This window comes from Frieseomelitta varia, unplaced genomic scaffold (genome assembly GCF_011392965.1).
Source record: "Frieseomelitta varia isolate USP_RPSP 00005682 unplaced genomic scaffold, Fvar_1.2 scaffold_246, whole genome shotgun sequence".
NCBI classification, from domain to species: Eukaryota; Metazoa; Arthropoda; class Insecta; order Hymenoptera; family Apidae; genus Frieseomelitta; species Frieseomelitta varia.
In genome coordinates this window covers 455,458-476,248 of record NW_025109975.1, presented here as the reverse complement: position 1 = coordinate 476,248, position 20,791 = coordinate 455,458, and the positions used below count along the sequence as shown (strand labels likewise).

Genomic DNA, 20,791 nt, shown 5'->3' with positions numbered 1-20,791 from the left:
CAAGCAAGTAGAAGATGATTCCATGTGAAAAAGAAAGACGAGCAAAAAGAATGAAACTTTTCCTTTGAAGCGTTCTCGTTTTCGAGAAAATCGAGTTTGAAAATTTCTCGAGTATACTTTAATTTATTGTTACAGTTAATTCTGTGCGAACAATCGACACGAGGATAATCTATATACCATGGCTAAATGAAAAATGTAGTTTTTCGTTCTGTTGAGTCGACTCGTGATGTTCGTGCTCGAAATTAATTTCGCATAATTTCATTGAGATGGCTCGATAGTTTTTAATTTTTAATTGAAAATTAGATGGGATCCGACGGTGTCGCTCTGATACTAATGTGTTACTGTTACCACACAGGCTTACGGTGAGTTGACTGGCGAATTATAGCCAATCAATTTAAAGTTCGATTGCCTTGACCCAAGATACTGTCATTTAAATATCTTTAACAACGATCGATGTCAACTTTTCTCAGAAAACGCTGAACATAACAGGCCCACGGGTATAACAACATAAAACTAATAACCGTGATCGAGCGTGGAAGCTCGAACCATTGGAACTTCTTGCCAGCGTGAAAAAGCGAGCAAATCGTTTCCCTCAGTCGTAAATATACGAAATTTAAACAACAATTTCTTCATAATGTCTTTCATCTAGAAAATTCTGTGTACATTAATTGAGATTATTGTAAAAGCCTCGCGATGCTCGGAAAATCGCCTTAGTACACGTGTACTCGATAAATTTTCAAACTCGATTTTCTCGAAAACGAGGTATCTTACGAAAATATTTTATTCCAAATGAAATATTATATTCTCGCTTACTTTCGCTACGTAGAATAACTTCCTGTTAATTATTCTCTTTCTATCTAAATTCAAGAATACATCGACAAATTTTCAAACACGATTTTCTCGAAAAAAAAAAAAAAAAAAAACGAAGGCTTTAATGAAAAAATTTTACTCTTTCTTCTCGACTCATTTATTCGCATAGAATCACCTTCTACTCGATTCGAGGCTGCGTCCTTTTTGTTTTTCGAAGAAAAAAACTAACCCGAGTAACGGCGGACCATTTGAAACTTGAAAGCCTGTATCCTGAAATCGTTTTCGTCGAATTGATTTTCACGTCGTGTCGTTCTATTCCGAAACGCAAAAAATTCTTTCGCGTAAATACGGAGGCCAGAACTGCGAGGCGAAATTTCCATGATTCGAATCGCTGATGGATTCGTAGCAATCGACTTGTCATGCTCGTCGTTGTAATACACCGATGACAGGAGCTCCATTAGCATTTTATTGGGAACCATGGTCGCCTGTTGCATTGATTAGTCACCGGGTCGTACTTGCGATCGAAGCCTCGTACTGATTAAGCTCCCGATAATCCCTAAGATCCTTTCGCGATATTAAGAATTCAACGAAACGGCGATCTGTTAATTTCGTTAACTATCCCGACGTCGATACGATCGACTTTCACCGCCTTCGATCAATTAAGAGAGTAACTCGATCAAGACTAGAAATCACGATTTTGAACGTGTGGTGAAATTAAGAAATTACACATGTCTTTATATATATATATATAATATATTTTACGTATATGTTATAATTTATATATTTTATATATATATTATATGTATAATATGTTAGAATTTATATATTTTATATATATATATATATATTATACGTATCTTTAGTATAATTATGTTTTTTTACGTATTACACGTATTATATGCTTTTTAGTATAGTCTTTAGTACAGAAAAATATTTAGTGCGACAGAGATTTCGTTGACACGACGAAACAAAAACGAATGTTTCCGATTTTGAAATGTTGCGAAATATTGGAACATCTCGTCAATTATTGTATCATTCCACTTCAACATATTGCATTATCTTGCTAAAATAATTTAACGATTGTATAAACGCCTGCTCAAAAATCTTGGAACGTTCTTTACTTAACATCCGATATTCATCGTCGATGATGAAATCTTCAAGTTACAGGTTACATTAATACTTAAAAAATTCTTTGCCGAATAGAGTGTCGTTTAATATTCCCAGCTTCGAAATAAATAAATATAGTAAGACTTCTGACACTGAAATATGCGCGAGTAGAAATATCCATGCATAAATTGTATAAATTGAAATTCGCTCGTACGTATGTACGTATATGCGATATTCACATGTACGTGAAATAGACCGATAATCGCGAGGATTAATGGAAAGTAAGCAAGAACGAAGACGCAACGACGACACGTATTCTCGTCGAGGCTGTTATCGGACGATCCATGATAGATACATACATAGGTGTGCGGCGTTGGGAGAAGCGACGGTGAACGATAGTCGAGTGTCCCGAGTGGTGGCAGAGTATATTTTTATCGTTTTCCAGAAAGAAGCCTGGCCACGAAGTCCCGCCGTGTGGAACGACAGGAAATCGATGGCCAATGAAAGTTCCATTATAAATTCGCCCCACCGTTGTCGTCGTCGTCGTTGTCGTTGTCGTCGTCGTCGCCGATGTCGCGCGGCAGAATAATTATAATAAAACATTATTACGCGCTCTAAACCGTAAACTAATTGCTCCAATATGGAATCGTTATCGACAGTCTCTTCGACCCGTTTAAACTTTTTTTTTTCACAGACAAAGAAGAGAATAATAATCTAGCGACGCAAAGTATATTACGAATTATCACCATTTATCAAGGAATATTCGCTAACTACGGAGATTCAAATTGATCGAATTTTCACGGATTTATGGAGAATCTGGAGGTCAGAAAATTTTATAAAACGTTCAAATTATAATGTATATCGGATAAAATAATTCTCTATATTTGTTTAATTATCTTCAGAGAGACAGAAGCAGAAAAATCGTCCGTTTCAGAGAAAAATTGCGCACGTCAACTGGTAAATTTCGAAGTACTAGTGGTACAGCTCGACAAAAAATGTTATTTGGAACATGATCATTCGCAATGATTCGCAACAAATAAGGACAATTATACCGATTCTCGCTAGTTAATACGAACAATAGACAGGGATGGAATGGTAAAATCAGTATAAGAAACAACAACATTCTGTCAAGATATACATAGCGAGTAAGTGCGGTACCGTGTTCGTGAATTAAATAGTGCTCGTGTCTTCCGAACCAACAAATACACACCGCAGGCTCAACTTGACGATGCAGCTTGACGATGCAACCCTCGAGTAACTTTAATATCAAACAAGCCAGAAACATTAACCGCAAACGACTAGAAAGCATCGTAGGTATACTTGCATCCGCAAGGATCTTCAATTATTTTAATTCCGCCCGGGACAATCATGCTAATGCCTCGTCGTAAACCACCTTTTCTCTTAGAACAATTCTGCCTTTTTCCCCTTTCTCCTTTTTATCTTTTTACCTCCCCCGTATCGCGGAATCCATTAAAGCTCACGGAGGCGCAACGCGTAGCGTTAACTGCTTCTTTAATATTTCCAGGATCGAGTTCAAGCCTATTTAAAGCCTATTACCAAGATTAATTGCAACGTCGTGTAAGATACCGCCGAGGCTTTAGATCACGCTCGAATTGTCACGGAGAGAAAGAAACAAAAGGAAAAATATATATATATATATATATATATATATATTTGACGGAATATTTGCGCATCGTCGTGTCAATTATTCTAATTAAAACACGCGCAACGCTGTTACGTTGTTGTACACCGTTGTACGCTCGTTATTCGGAACGAATATTCCGCGAATTCCCGCAGACGGCAGCCCATTAAAAATTGCTCGCCAAGTCCAATTCGATGAGAACCGGAAAAAGGATGCGCCGTTGTGTATCGCGCTCCGCGAAACTCCTTTCTATAACGCGAGCGTGAAATAAATAGGACCGTGACACGATATATTCGACATTCACGAACGAACAAAGCAGCCCGTCGGCTCGTCGACGACGGCTGGGATCTCGAAAAGGAAAATACCGGCAGCTCTGGAACATTCGAATTTTTCTCGCGTTCGCCGCGCGAATGAAAATTTACAACGGATAAGAAGCCTCCCGTTAGCGAGAGGAGCACAATAGCGTAACGCAGGGGAGGGGGAAACGAATCGTGTTATTTAACGTGGTAGAAAATTGCCTCCGAGGTAGAAAAGAGAGGAAGACCGGGAACCAACCCCCTTTCGAAGGGGGGAATTTTAAGTAACGCAACTTCGCTGGAGGAAGGAAAAAAGCTTCTCGCTCAAAGGAAAAAGAGAGGAAGGAGGGTAAATTAATGAGGTCATTGCACAAATTCTCAAAACTCTGTACACATCTCTCGCAACGTCTCGTCCTCTCGTTCGCTCGTTCGAACTACGCTGTTTCGTGACCTACGTTCTACCACACACCACTTCCACTCCTCGGTTTTCTCATCCGCTTGCTATACTTTCAGCCCTTGGTAACTGCCGTATCGAAAATCCGAAATTTATCCAGCTAACCGCTAACCTCTAATACGCGCTCGGCCCGGCATCGCTCGCCTAATCTGATATAAACAGGGATAGGGAATTAATTGCGAGTAACAACGAGCATCCTCCCCCTCTCTCCCTTCCCCAACGCCATCGACGATTCCACCGGCAACTGTTCGCGATTTACGAGCTCGAGTCGACCTGTTATCCGCGAATTTCCGTATACACGATATTCGCGATTGTCGATTAATCCGGCAACGATCTTGCAATTTTCTATCGGCAATTACACGGCGGGAAGGAGGGGGCGGGCGATTGTTATCGTAAAACGCCGTGAAATCTCGGTTGACGTCGACGTGATAGCGATCCAGCGGAACGGCCTCCTGTGGCGAGATGTATCGCAAAAACATGTCACGTCGGGGCTGAACAAACCTAATTACCCACCCCCTCGAGAAAGGACGTCATAACGGCGAATAAGGAAGAGTACCTGGCTTGATATTACTGTAGTTCGAGCCGTCTCCTCGTCCGCGAAAGAAAAAAGGAAAGAAGAGCTCGTTCAAAATTCCTGTACCGAGGGTCAGGAGGTTTATAGAACCGCCCGTAATATCCTTTTCTCTGGTGGTACGCCATCAGCCCCTGCAATTTCCATTATCGCGGAGCACGAAGACGATCGTTTTATCTCTAGAACGGGCTCTTCGTACAACTGTCTAATCGTCAAAGGATTCAGGTGAAATCCTGCAGGTGCACAACGCAACCGAGCGTTGTCGATAGTCGAAAACCCGTGGAAATAACTCGGTAATTTCGAGCGGGTGTTACCAGTGACCGTGCGCAATTTTAATGGTCGCCGGCGACGAACAATGAGAGGACGACCACCGAATTACCATCCGGTTACAGGATCCAGAGGTTATTCAGCGAATAAGCGGACTTAACGAGCGTAGGGTATTCAGCGCGAACGAGACCATCAACGAGGAAAGTATTACTATGGCCTGTCGTGGAAAACCGTGGCGAGACAGGCAAAGGCAAAAATGAAACACGCGTTACAACGGGCGAATTCGCCCAGTTGGCCCACTTCGTACTCGCAAATTGGCCCGAGCAAATGGACCGGAACTTTTTCGAAACGCGAACGAGCTGAAGCCGCAGCAACGACGATTTTGACCTTCTGTTTCCGCTTTTTTTTCCGTCCACTTTTTTTTCTTTTTTTTTTTCTACTTTTTCTTTTTTTCAGGTCAAAAATAATATGGCACAGAGGCTTGGCAAATCGTGGCAAAGAGAATACGTTCCATTGAAACGGTTTGTTCATAAAATATAAAAATTGTTCATAAAATATAAAAAAAAACACGACGATTTTTACGCTACTCGGTAAATATAATTCCACTAGCGTTCTTTTTTCTTTTTTTCGTACCTTTGCGTTCCTGGTATTGGAAAAACTCGGGTAAAAAACATTCGATTAATATTCGTAGGTGATCGAACAATCAAAAACGGCGAAGTTTCAAGAGTTTCCATTGAAAGGGGAGGAAAAACGAGTATTTAATGAAAGAGAAACTGTAGCCTGAACCTTTCCAAGGATTTCTTTCCATCCGCCAACCTCCAACGAACATGCCATGTAGTTTTTTTCTGTCCCCGTCCAGCTTTACGTTTTTCTTCCAAGAAGAAGATTGATTCAGAGTTTATACTACGTGGCACGTAGCAATCTTACGGGGAGAAGAACGTTCCGACAGACAAGCTGCCCCTGTATTCGAAGTATCATTAAGGTTCCTTGCTTCGGCTTGCCGTAGTTAATTGAACACACTCCGCTCGGCTCGGCCTGTTTAATCTGAACGTAGCTCGTGATACCGCGCACATGATGATCCGTTTTCTCTGCTCGAAACTTTTCGCTATTCTCTTTTATCGATGCAAATACAACATCTTCCTAACCCATTTACCACAGATAATGATTTCTCCTACCTTTTCTAATTCCTTCGAAAGAAAATTTCCTCAGAATTAACGACGAAAATTACACCGTTATCAGAAACGGAATAAAGAGAAACTTTCGGTAATTTCAGCTAAACAAATCTATGCGAAATTGATCGAAGAATTTATTAACGACCGACGAAACTTCGATTATTATACCCGCTAAACAGTCTATGATAAATTCGATCCCGCGGAGTTCTAAATTCTCGAGGGAGTTTTGCAAAGAAATTTTACGTACGTGATGGTTAATGGCATGCCAGGGGCGACAGTGATCGAGAAATAAGGGAAATATTCCGGAGAAAAACGTTTTCCAACCCCTTCGGGGATCAAACGCGAGTCAATTTCGTCGAAAGCAGGTAGAGGTACCTCCAAGCCATGTATTTCCCGCTGAAGTCTCCTTGACCTTTTCTATATATCTTCCCTATATGAAATCACTATCTCCTCTCGAAATGATATCAGGATCAGCACATCAGTTGAATTTCAATTTTTACGATTCTCCGTTTTCATTTGGATTCTCATATTGATTTGCATGAATTTCGACTGAGAACTTTACGATCGCCGAGATCCGAAGAGCAATTCAACGAAGACGCGCATAAAAATTTTACGTCGCCAATTACCTACTGGTTCAATCATCGGTTCGTATCCAACGACGTTTCGTACCCTTTGCCAAGAAAAATACCAATTTTTTATCGCGCCGATAAGAATCTTTCTCATTGCTTCGAGCTTGCACGAACTTTACACATTTTTCACGTTCTTCCGTTCGTTTTCCACGTCCTTCTGTTGCCTCCGTTTCTGAAACTGCGAAAGAACATCGCGCAACAAAGCGATGGTCCTTGACGGAAATAGGATCGTGAAAACTATAGCGATCGTTTTCCTCGCGTTGATCCGATTTAACGGCACAGAGTGTGCGTGTCCAAAGATTGAAAAAGAAGCTGGTAAATTCGGTTTTACGAGACCACACCTGAGCGAAATGTGTTCCGTGTAACACGGAGGTTATTTTGGCCGGTTGCCAATCGTACTCGGCGACCGAGAAGCATTTGCCGGAGCGTTCCATCCAAGCTTTCGTTATTCCTGCCCTCCTCTTCTCCCCGCACTGTCCTCTTATCTGCTCATTTTCGTCACCTTTGCATTCTCCCGCCCTCTCCAGTTCAATTACCATCGAAGAGAATAAATACCATTTCGAACGCATCGCTGCGTCATAATCGACAAAGGGTTGCAGAACAATGGAGGCGTGCCGATGAATTTTTAATTTCAATATTTTATCGAACACTAAAACTGGAAGAAGAATCGCGACGAGAAGACGCACGCGTCGAGTCAGAATCTGTTTCATTCTGACACTAGAGCTATCAAAGTGGTCAAAATGACCAATTTATAATTTCTGTTAGATATTTTATAGACGTAACGATACTGTATTCTTAAAGATTTAAATGATTTTTTGCAAAATATATAAACGAAAGCTCATTGTATTATTATAAAGTTTCTCTATCTTTTTCACTTTAATGTCTCTGATGGAAATTTTATGTTTTAATCATCGGTGGTTCTAGTGTTAAGATCATTTTTTAGAAAGAAAAGAATTATTGATATATTGATTATTGATATATTGCGCGAGGTTGCAAATTGTTTTTTTTTTTTTTTTTTTGGATCTTCCTGTCGTCGAACATTCTTTATAAGCAACAGATTTTATCAAATCGACGAGCATCGAACTGAGCTACTGCGAAATAGTTACGCAACGAACTGGTCAGAAATCATTTTCATGGTTCGATTCTGATCGAGAGACGATGTCTGGATTTCACTGTGGAACGTATCGACGAGTCCTAGTAAGACTCTCCTTTCAACCCGATACCTTTATGACCCACCGTCTCGCCGGCGAAAGAGGGTGGAGATGAATATTCGATTTGCAGTCGGGAAATCCACTGTGAAAATCCGTCCTAGGTTACTAGCATCGACTTAGCCGCGGTTGAATCTTCCAGGGATTTTCCAGCCGGAACGACTTTCCAGCCGTATCTTGGCCTCACGATCTGCCTCTATCGCGATCCGTCATCTCTCTTTCTCGTGCCGATCCGCGAGCTTCTCAAATAAAAGGGTTACGTCTCGTTCTCAATAACAAATAAGGAAGGCTTGTCTCGGATAACGAAAAAACCAAAAATCTTTTTGCTCGTATTTCGCGGATACAGAATAGTCGCACGAGAAGTCACATTACTCCGATACTGCGATACTAAAAATATTCTTTTTAGGAATTTTCCGAACTGGATAATTGTGTCAATAATTGTGTCGAAAGTTGATTAAAAAACATTAAGCCAAGTTCGATCAACCAATAAATTACTCCATTTATTCACGGTGGATGCAACTTACTTGTGGCTCTATTGCCTGTACGATCAAGTATGATGGTTTCTGACTATTCCAAATGATGATGGTTTCTGACTATTCCAAAGTGATATTTATTTTTATTGCAACGGACTGTAGTCTTGTCTAGTCGTGATAAATTTTACTTGTTAAATGAGACTACTTTACTTTGCTTTTCTCACGTCGATAATTACTTGTTGAAATCTATCGAGCTTCTCACGTGGTGATTCCTCGGTCGAAAACTGTGTCGAGGTTCACTCGGTGAAATTTCTCGTGAATCAGAGCGCAAGAATGTCTGACATTCTCGCGCCAGCACCGGTAGTTCGTTCAATTCGACTGTTTATCGCAAGTTTAACGAGGGACCAGTCATCCTTTGTCACGTGAATTTTATCACACCCGCGTTTCTTGTCCCAGAGGGAATTGACGCTGCAAAATGTAGTTTTTTCTCGTCTATCTCGCTCCTCTGGTCATTACTTTTTTCCTCTCTTCTCTCTCTCTCTCTCTCTCTCTCTCTCTCTCTCTCTCTCTCTTTCTCTCTATCCTTCCTGTTTCGATTCGAATTGCTGATGTCTGGCTGTTGCGGTAAAAACGTGAATAAATCCTCTCGGAGGCGGGCTATCGAGAGGAAATAACAGAGGGAAAATCGCATATCGGCGTAATTTTTAAAACACTCTCGCCACCGTTTCGCTGCACCGTTGTGTATCATTTAGCAAAATAATTCTTCCAACGCCACCGTTCGTGGAGATTACACCGTCTGACACCGAACCGGGTGAAATATGTATTGGAAGTTTTGTTAACGAGCCCTTATCACGTTTCGCGAAACCGCGGCATTTAAATCGCGCGGCACGCGAGATCGAACGCCGTCCGGCGTCGAACCCAATAGAAATTGAACTTGAATCGAAATCGAGTTTTAACAACGGAGGAAACTTCGCGGCCAGGAAACCAGTTTTCTACGAATAACGATGCCCCGACGCCGCGAGAAACTTCTTCCTCGGTGCTCTGATTAAAATATACGTTCCAGACGAAACCTGCACGCGTTTCTCCAACTATTTATTTCCGTTCGACACGATATCCGGAGTTGTCGAAAATGACGCGAAACAGAAGCACCATCGACAACAGGAAACGGATGCTTCGCGTTCTCCCTTTTCTCTCTTTCGTTCGTTATTTTAGAAGGAAATTACAACGAAACGGACGGAAGCTCGTCGATTCTCAACGTTTCGATGGATTTAGAATTTCGATGGATATTTCCATTCCTTCGCTCTTTATCTTTACTTGGAGAAAAGATACGAAATCGTTGATAAATTGTACACTCTACTTTATACCGTGAACATATTTTTTATAATTCGTAATAATTTCCAAATCTACCATGCGTTTGTGTAACACGAGTTAAGTTGCGCTTCTTTTCTTAAAATACTGTTCGTTTTCTATAAATCTTTCTAAAACACCCTCGCATCATGATAGAATCTACAGAACATAGATAGAACGTCTGTCCACGTTTAACAGTGGGCATTGTTTAACAAAATTGTCATTTAATTTTCCAATATTAAAACGATCAAATAAAAAATTTATTTTCTTCCAGAATAATTCTCAATGAGAAGACTGTTTCAATAAACAAACTCGTTCAACAATAAGAATAGAACACACTTACGTGTACGCAAAAGTGTACCGTGAAAGTGTTCACATACTTTTTGGCCGGCAGCGTACATTTTCGTTGGCACGAGAAACGAGCCGCGCAGCGATTTAAAGAGCCCTCATCCAGAAAGTTAGATCGGTTACGATCGGAGCTACTATCGTTGGAAGATTGGCCGATAGTCGAAACCGTGATTGAATCAGTCAGGTGACTCGAGAACCGAGCGTCGATTCGAAGCGGGTACAAACGCTACGCGCTCAGATAGATCCGGGTGGAAAATGGCCGGAAAAACTCGAAACCAGCCGTCGTTTCTCCCCCTCCCACGTCGTTTTACGAGACAGGGTTGATTGTCCCCCGCAAATCTTTTAATACCCCATGTCGCATGAACTCCTCCCGAAACAACTTCCTTTATCCGCGTTCGCAACCGATAAAAATGCCAGCCGCGAGAAACGTAATGCTCGCCGCGTTCCTCGAGGCTGCTATCGAAACGAAACTAAATACGGGTAACAACGTATAGAAATTCCGATAGCGAAAAACTGGGAAAAAATTATTTGGACGCGAAGAGTTTCGGTGAAATTTTTTGTCATTCGTTGAAAAAAGCAACGATATATTTTATTCGGCGAAATCCGCTCGTTTGAAGATTCTCGCGCGCGATACAGGAAACCCGAAACTCGTTCGCATTTCGTTTCTCACCCGGACCGAGAATCGTAAACCAATTAGTTTCGAGAACTCGTCGTTTCACGTGTTAAACGAGTCACCTAAGGGATAAGGAAGATAAAGTATTTTCAAAACTGTTGATTATATCGAGAAATGTTTCAGAAAGTACTTCAAGTTGTTTCGTACACGAAGATTAATTTAATTTTTTTTAAATATATTTTTAGATATATATTTAATATATTTTTAGATATATATTTTTATATTAAATATATTTTTAGATATATATTTTTTCGTCTCTATATTTTCTGTACAAAAACATTAATCTATTTATGGTATTTCGCAACACCACGTTTAACAGACATTTCAATTTAATTTAATTTTCAATTTAATCGATAATGTGCAATTAAAATTAAAATATCTGCCAAACTGATGGATGGCCTCGCGTCGACACGCGTGCGTTAACATTTCATTTATAAAGAACGCCGAGCTGTGCCAAGTTACGCATCAAATGTTACACGATTTTAATCGAAGCACTCGTACGTTTACTGAAACATTTTTCGACATAATTTCAACAACAATGTTTCAGCTTTCGAATTTTTTAACTGAATCAACTGCGCGTCAGTTTGACGCGAAATGATTTACAGACTAGCACGAAACAAACAGATACCTTCCTTCGAAAGCAACCCCTAAAATTCTACCGTTCGTGTTATCTTTTTCGCACGAAGAACCCCGTTTCCAATGACTCGCGCTTTCGACCGCGTTTTCTGCTCCTCGAAAGAATGCACAGTTTTTTTTTCTTTTTTTTAACGGGAACGAGGCAACCCGCTCGTTTGCGCTCGACGCGAACTGCATACATTGTACACGACAATGCGCCACCGCCGAATGCGATGTGCAGTTACATGAGTAACTACGCGCCCAACTCGTGCGCAATTTTCGCACGTTTCTTTTTTCTCCTTCTTCTTTTTTTTTCTGCGCCCCGCGAATTTTCGACCGACGCGAGAGATCCCAGGCGAAAGAGACGGCGGCGGAGAGGATCTCGTTGATTTGGGAAGGGAAACAATGAGGAGACGAAGCGCGGAGAAAATTGACAAGCCGAGGTAAAAAAAAAAAAGGGGGAAGCTGCAGCTTCCATCGCCCGCGTTTCTTTTTATTTTCTTTCGCGATACGGCCACCGCCCGTTCATCCTGTTACCGACTTCCCTTCGAAAGAAAAAAAGAAAAAAAGAAATACGTACGAGCAGAAAAACGTACGAAACGAGATTTTTCGCCGGGTAGATTTGTTCGTTACGCGACGGAGAAGACCCGAACTGTATTGTGAAACAGAAAGGACAAAAATCCCCGCAGAAGGGAGGCACCGAGAGAATGAAAGAGGTACGGGCGTTATTTAGATTACGTATATCATATTTTTTTCGTAAAAGAAGATAGCTACAGGGCTGGTGCAAGCGAGGCAACTTTGTCCATAGTAACGTGGAAAACTTAATTAACATACCACGGTAATGGAACTCGAACAGCGATGCCAGATTCTGTTCGAAAGCGAGGTTGAAAAGCCAAAGCCGGGTGAATAGCACGATGCAAAGAGCCGAACTACATTCCAGGAACGTAAATTAATATCGAAAATGGAAATTCATGGGAAATCATGGGGAGAAGGTTGGATATTTCCATCCCTCCGTCAACTGGTAAGCATTCTCTTGTACAAACGAAGGAAATTACTCGGGCGCATAATCAAAAATTTACGCAAGTTCCTAGTCGAGACAAAAAGCAGCCGTCGATCGTGTGAACGATGATGATACATCTTGTTGATTAATGGCGGTGAAAATTCGATACGACGAAACGATCGTGATAGAAATTTTCGACGAGCGACAGCTACATATTTGTCTAGCCTTCGGATAGATTTGAAAAGTATCGCGTTAGAAGACTGCTAGAGAAATCCTCGAGGCACCTGTTGAGCTTTCTCGTTAAAGTTTGAAGGAACCGACCTGGACTAGCCTGGACACGCGAACTGAAAGGCGATTGCTGCTGACACAAGAAAGAAAGAAAAACCAGCCGGTGGTTAGCTGACACAATCAACCGGGGAAATTTTCCTATCCGTTCACGATGAATATACGTCTCCCTTTAATCGACGATTATACATCTACGTGAATTTTTTATTTCCGATTCGAATTCAAATAACCGAATAAATCAAACTCGAATTTATGATCACCGAGACATCAATTTCAAACAGTTTTTCTGCTATACATCGTGACAGGTCACATTCTTTTCGTTGATTGTTTCCCACGTGTCGTCCTCGTTTTCCCAAGACGTAGCCGTTTAGTTTATCTAAGCCGAAAAATATTTGGAGTAACAACAGAGCCATTGTGTTTTCCCTCTCGCGATGCTCCAGCTGCGTGCACGTATGTTCTTTTCATGCTTTGTCGAAAAGGATAAACGGAGTGTAACAAACGACAACGCAGCACTCGAGGGTGAACATCCTTTTTTTTTTCTTTTTTTTTTTGCGATCGGTATATCTGTACGCTTGAAAACGGAGCTCACGATAAGAGCATCGTTCCAGTACACTCAATGTTCAACCCTCGTTTAAATGAAATTTCAAATCTAAAGAAAAATTTCATATCTATCGTGCGTGTCTGCATAGAATTTCTCACGTTTAATTATTAATCACGTTTATTAATACCAGATTATATTAATACCTGATTATATTGACAAAAAGAAACTAATCTGAAAATGTATAGAAATTACAAATTGATCCATAGACTGAGTTGCAGGTATGAATGTTATTAAATATTAAAGCTTATTAATTAGATATTTAATATTTAATAAGTAAATTAGATATTTAATATTTAATAAGTATTTAAATATCTTTATGATCTCTGAGAAATGAATCTTTTTGTAATCTCTACGTATATTTTCAAAAATGTTTCAAAGTTTGCCACTGTCGCCATAATTATTCCAAAGCCTTTCGTATTCAAATACTTTCGCGTATGTACATATATTACGACATACTTTCACACACTAAAATATAACAAATTTTTGCGCTTTTTCAGTTCTTCAGTGAAAACTAAAAACAAAAAAGAAAGAGTCAATCACAGACACGCACGCTTTCCCTCGAATATCGGAAACGTTGAAAATGAATGTTCGAGACCGCAGATTCACACCTAAATTCTGATCGATTTCTGTTAGCGGTGGCGTTATATTCGAACGCGCGAAACAATTTAACGATGCACGATGTCAAAGGTAGCGTTCTGTGATACGTAAATGAATTCACGAAAGAGAGAGAGAGAGAGAGAGAGAGAGAAGAATGAAACGACGGAAAAGGCAGACAGAAAGCAGTCTAAATGACGATAATGAACGAGGAAGATGTAATATACGTATAATTCCATTGGTAAAACGCGCGTGTCTGAACGATTGCGTTGGGAATAACGGAATTGTAATTATCTCTTAATGAACCTCATATATTCTTCCATCTGCATAATGAACCTCGCACGTTCTTCGATCAGAAAAATTATTTAATCAATCGACAAATTGTCGTTTCGCTCGAGCTCGCCACAAAACGACTCCACGCGGATATTTTGAATCGCGTTATCAAATCTATCAATTATTTCCAGCGTTCGATACATTGAAAACTCGATAACCATCAGCAGGAGAATACTTTTAAAACATTTCGTTTGTGAATGATAATGAATTACGAAGAGGCGAACTCCGATTCGTTGGACCATTTTACACCTCCTCCAAATTTCCAATAGGATCACGATAAATGAAAATTGAGCAAAACTGAGATGAACCGGAAGCATTTCGCATCGGATGTACGACGTGAACACGAATTTGGCCTCTGGCACGCCAACGACACGACCACCTAAACCAGACCACCGGCTGCGCGACTAAGACCACGCTGATTGTCAGCTGTCCATTGCGAAAACGAAATGAAAATACATAGATTTCGTTTCGTACGTATAGAAACAGAGAAAGACAGAGACAGTGACGTTGTCTCTTTCCGAAAATGGACAGACTGTATTATTTTTCCACCGTCCCTGCAATCGTCACGCTCCCCTTATCGTTATTATTATAGTAGTATTATATACAGCGAGGGACGACGAAATTCGCCACCGAGCAAAAACTAGTACTATTAAAAATTCCACGAGCAGATGATTGAAAGTCTGAACACTTTGTGCTCTCCAATGTCGAACGATGTCAAAGTTCAGACTTATCGTGAAACGAAACACGTCTGTGGAAAACCAAAGGGAACATAAAGGGGAATTGAATTTGGGATAGGAAACGAACTTCTTTCGCAGAGTAATTAAAATACAAACGCGGCAAATGCTCTGGTTGGTTTGACTTGGAGGGGATTGAAAGGACCGGTCGAAGAGAGACGAATTTACGAAAGGAAACGAAAAGGGGTGAAGAGCGAGAGCGAAGCATAAGAAATTGTCAGTGGGGGTATTCGAGGACGGTGCTTCTGCTATGCTGCGGATATTTAGAGAAAGCAGCGAGGCCCTTCGAGGTAAAAAGGTCGACAACGACCTCTGTTTAAAAATATCACTGGAGACCGGTGCTTGTTCCAGCTTCGGGCGGTTTACACGGAGCCAATTACTTTCACAGATGCACCCGTTACATCTGTTTCATTCGACACGTATCTAGCCAGGGCTACGAGTTGCTCTAGCTACCTCAATACATCTCGTAGCTCGAGATATGCTGCTTCATTGCCAAAGGAAAAAGATCGGTTGGATAAACACTCGCTGTACAAATTACTAATTCCTAATCGAATCGTACAAGCTTGACAACGAAAAATGAAACGGGATATCAGATCTTAATATCGTGAAATGTTATGAGAAACGATTTTCTCGCCAGTCACGCAAGGTTAAGTCGCAACAGGATAAATGAGTAAATTGCTTTCGTCGACCAAGACGTTGAATCATTTTTATTACGTAAAAGAAAAAAAATGTATATAACTCACCCTAAGGTAGTCATCGTAACGATGGTGTACCAGAATGCGGCAGGAATCGAGGTGAAGTTCGTCCCGTCGACGTTCTTCTCTGCGTAGAACATCACCGTGGCGAATATGATGATGGCCATTGCCAAGGAGAAGACGAGGAAACCGAGTTCTGACGCGCAGGACTTCAGGGTGTAACCGAGGATCCTGAGACCTTGCGAGTGTCTGGAGAACTTGAAGATCCGGAACACACGGAAGACGCGCAGCGTAACGAAAGCACCGGATACGTCGTCGTTGTCGGTGATACCGAGACCAATGTAGTACGGGAGTATGGCGACCACGTCGATGATGGACATGACGGATCGCGCGAACTTACACCGGCTCGGCGCCGCGAACAGCCTCAATAGATACTCCGCGGTGAATATCATGACGCACGCAGTGTCCAGGCAGAAGAAGACGATCTTGTAACGTTCGCCGCATGAAAGCGTACCGGCGCGTCCCGGACGATTACCGCACGGCACGGTCTCGACCACGTTCGCCAGCACGCTCACGGCGATGAAGAAACCGGTTACGTAGTAGAACACCAAAGCCGCCGTCGAGATGTGTGGATTCTGGAATGCCCTCCACATCTTCTGCCTGATGTCCAGCAGCTGCTGAAGATTCTGATCGCCATTCTCGCTCAGCTTGTCGTCCATCAAACGTTCCGCGTTCTCCCGTTTCCGATCGCGATAGTCTTCGTAGCAACAGTCGCCGATCACGTCCGGAAGTATGCCGAAGAACGCCAACTCCTCGTCGTAGCTCGTCAGGCATTCGTGCTTCGGATAGTGAAGCTTACCGGTTCTGTAGTAGTTGAGAATGTGACGGAAAATGTCTGGATCACGGTCGAAGAAGTACTCTTTGCTCTCCTCGTCGTAAAAGAACTCGCGCTCGTTTGAGCCGAGAAGAGTGTCTGGATACTTCTCGAGGGTGTTCCGCCAAGTTTCGAAGCGACGGCCGCTCACGTTTATTAGCAGCTTCTCGTCGTCGGCCTTGCGACGATCCTTCGGAATCGGCGGCGGTGGCAGTGGATGTGTCGCGATCGGCACCCAACCAATCGCCGCTGCACGGGCGAATGGCAGCCATGCTGCCACCGAGGCCATGCTCGATGGTGGAATAGCTTTCTCTTGTCGCTAAATTGTTCCACCTTTCTTTCCCTCTTTTATCTTGTTTCTTTTCTCTTTTACTTTGTATTCAGCGCTATTACTATCCCCAACACAGGGATTATTATTATTATCTTGTTTTTTTTTTCTTTTTATTCAGTTTATTACTATCCCTATACCAGGGATTATTATTATTATCTCGGTCTGTTTATTCAATTATTACTATCCCCATGCAGGGACTATTATTATCTTTCTTTATTCGGTGTTACTACTATCCCCCAAAAAAGGGATTATTATTTCTATTTAATGCTTTGATTTCTTTCCCGTTTCCCTCAATATTCTTGAGTCTCGTTCTCGAGTCCTGTTCGATAATCGGTCATTAACTGAACGACTCTACTCCTAGATCACAGTTATTTACAGTTCGCGGAACGCATAGATAAACACCGCTGTCATTTTTCGTATTTCGTATTTACGTTTGTTGGCGCATCGATTGTTGGTGTTTTGCTCGGTTATCTCGGCTATCACCTTCCCGTGTTTCTCGTGGCTCACGTTCTTCGCGTCTTCTTCGCAAATTCCACTTTCCTGCGTGTTTGAAGAAATAACTCGCCCAAAACTCGATTGCATGAATCGAGGAAATATCTAATGGCTCTCTTTCTCGAACGGAATTGATGAAAGAAGGAATTCACGAGTCGTTCGAGTTCAAAAATCCTCGACAATCTCCTAACGGAGCCGGTCGTTCTCGAGGCCTGTCGCCATTCGAACGATCTATCTATCTGTATTAGCTGATCGTACAGCACAGGCAGCGTTCCCACCAAATACGTGTCGACGCCGACGACGACGACGACGACGTCGACAACGACACCGCGATCCTAAGATCGTGCACCAAGTCCGTCATCGTACCTCGGCATTCCTTTGCTGTTTTTCGTTCACTTGCCACACAACTCGCGATATTAGCAAGAGCAGCTCGTACCAGAGAAACGCGAGCACCACGACAACGAATCTCCTGGCAACTTGCCTTCCACCATCATCGATACCGAGAGTTTCCGTTTCGTGCTCGCTTCTCGGTGTGTTTCCCTCTTTCTCCCTTCGAGATCGGTGTATCGAGCACAAGATCTTCCACCTGTTTCTTCGCCGTCTCTTCGCCCTATAGTTGCCACGTCTGAGATGAACTATATGAAACCGACTCTTGCACCAGAATATCCTCGAGAATCATCGAAACGACGCTCTGCTACATTGTCGAAGCACCGCGAGTGCTGCGCAAAACGGAGCAACTCTTTCTTCGCTTCCATTCACGCGCGATACTTCCAATCAAAGCCCGGCCACATACCCAGCAACATTTTCGTTTCAAACCACGCGGCGACCCACGGCGCCTGATATTTTAATTAATTCACGGCAACTTTTCGAGTCCACCACGTGCCGGACGTGTTGTTTCGTCGAGCGTAATCGACGCGATAGCCTACTAAGTACAAACTGGCCACCTATCGCGTGCTCTCTATTTCTCTTTTCCTCTTCAGTTGTCAATTAGTTTCCCTGAATCGACTGGGTCATCTGCTTTTTATCTTTCTGTGGAACTGTTTATCTTTCCACGAGAACAGAATACTTTGTTTTCCTCTCTCTCTTTCTCTCTCTCTCTCTCTCTCTCTCTCTCTCTCTACGAATATGTTGCTATCAATATTTTAAGAGACGCGTTCTCCAGGTCAAAGCGTCGTCGGTAAGAATGTTACAGAAAGGAATGAATTCAAACACCAAACGAAGAAAAGAAATTCTTCAACGACGAACGTTCGATCGCGACCGAAAGCTCTCAACTACTGGTCTCGAGCGATTTTCGTGCATCGTCCGCGAAACATTCATTGCGTAGCTGTGTTGATACAGCCTGTTCGTTCTCGGCACGCGCAAGCTTTTTTTACTTGCTCGAGGCCCGTTGTGGATCACACAGTAGGCAAGAACCACGCTGGTTCCATTCGTCGACGTCGTAATACGTCAGAGCGGGGAGGCACACGAGTAAAAGCTTCACCGGTCGCGCAGATGTTTTTCCGCGACGCACAGCTCTCGCGATAGACGGCACGTCGCATGCGTCACACCGTGGGCTCCTTCCTCGTGACACCACAATTCTACAGAGCACACAGCCTACTGATTCAACGTGAAACCGTAACCACTCTGGCTGCTTCAGCAGCCATGATTTTCATTGCGATCTCGATGCTCCGTTTGTCTCTTTCGCGCTGCTCGTTCATCCCTCGCTTGTTCGGTTAAGAAACCTCCGGAGAGTATCTCGCTTCGTTAGTAAACCACTCGTCGTCTCTTTCCTCAGAAAAAAAAAAAAAAACGCTAACTGCGCCGAATCTTTGACTCGTTGTCACTTCGCTTTTCGAAGACACCGGTAAGAATAAAACGTCACACAACAGTTTAGGTTGGGAGGAAGATCAGGAAGCCGGTGCTTCCCCGACCCTCCTCGTTCGAACCGGCCGGAACTTCTCTTCCCTTTGTTTACAAATGTTCCTCGCTGGATAACTGTTCAAACTTCTTCGATGTGATTCGTGTTATCCACTCGTGTCTTTTCATCGTCCCCGTGCACAAAACTATCGTTCGATCGGCTTCGTGCAGCGTGCACGCGATCCACAGGGAAAACGTCGAAAACAGACAGCGACCACGATGATGATTTGTCAACACAGCGAGACGCGAATCTCCTTCTCGTGGATCATTGTTCGCGTGAACGAATAGGCGTCAGGTACGATCGGACACGGTGGAGATAGGAGACCGGAGAGAGAATGTGGCCGGTCGGTCGCGTGCGACGAGTGTAGGTGTGCGCGTCAGCGAACACGCTCGCTGGCAGACGCGTTCTCTACCGTCTGGCGTACCCGCTCGGTTGACGACTCGCGACTGAGCTACAGCTCGCGGTGCGGTATCGGTCAGGCGGTCGATCGGTTGGTCGGTTGCTCAGTCGGTCGGTCGGTCGGTCGGTCGGTCGGTAGGTAGGTTGGTCGGTCGGTCGTTCGGTCGGTCGTTAGCTAACTAGCTTGCTCGTTTGTTCGCTCGTTCGCTCGTTCGCTCGCTTGCTCGCTCGTACTCGATGGCGAGGTAGAGCCGGCAGCTCCGGAAGGGAAGCGTGCTGCTCTCGAGCCTCGAGCCGCCGGAGCAGCCGCGACGCAGCGCCGAGCGAACGGTCACCTAGCCAAGGTCCAAATTGATTTTTACGTCGCGGCGGCGGTGGCGACGCACGACGGTGTCCCGACGCGGCGGCGAACCGCTTCCCCGTTGCCCGGGCAACCCTCAACTATGACGTCATCCGTCCCCCTACCCTTTACGCCACCCTCACCTTCAACCCTCCGTCTTCCATGCTCTGCTTCACCACTCTGCTTTGCCACTCTGCTCACCGTTCCCCCGTCTTTTTCCATCTTCCACCAAATCCCCAGACTCTTCCTCTTTCATCTTATCCGTACCTCGCTCTTCCCTACTTCCCTCTCCCTCGCCTATCTCTATCTCTCTTTTTGATGAACTCTTGGTTATCTGTTTATTTGTTTGTTTGATTCCATCGCCGTTTCTCTTCTTTGACTGTTCCCGTGCGTTCGTTGGCTGCGCGTATGCGCGCGTCAAGGGATGTATCTCTCGTACCTTCCGCCTCGTCGCTTCTCCGCTGTGATTGAATTTAAATGTAGGTTTATGGGGCTACGCGCGCTCGGGCCTTGTTCGCGCAACCAACGTCCAATTATTCCTCGATCTTAATTTGCCTCTCTGCGCGTTTCGATTTTATACCAATTCCTCGAACACCCGACCCTC

At 43.2% G+C, this 20,791-nt stretch overlaps 1 protein-coding gene across 1 annotated transcript in view; it reads right to left on the bottom strand.

Annotated features, from left to right (window-relative positions):
• LOC122528129 (potassium voltage-gated channel protein Shal) overlaps positions 1-20,326 on the bottom strand; it is a 54,023-nt gene extending 33,697 nt beyond the window's left edge. The window contains exon 1 of the mRNA XM_043652893.1: positions 15,903-20,326. Coding sequence (XP_043508828.1) covers positions 15,903-17,017 — 1,115 coding nt within the window. The 5' untranslated portion in view covers positions 17,018-20,326. The remainder of the gene's footprint in view (positions 1-15,902) is intronic.
• Between the last annotated feature and the right edge of the window lie 465 nt (positions 20,327-20,791).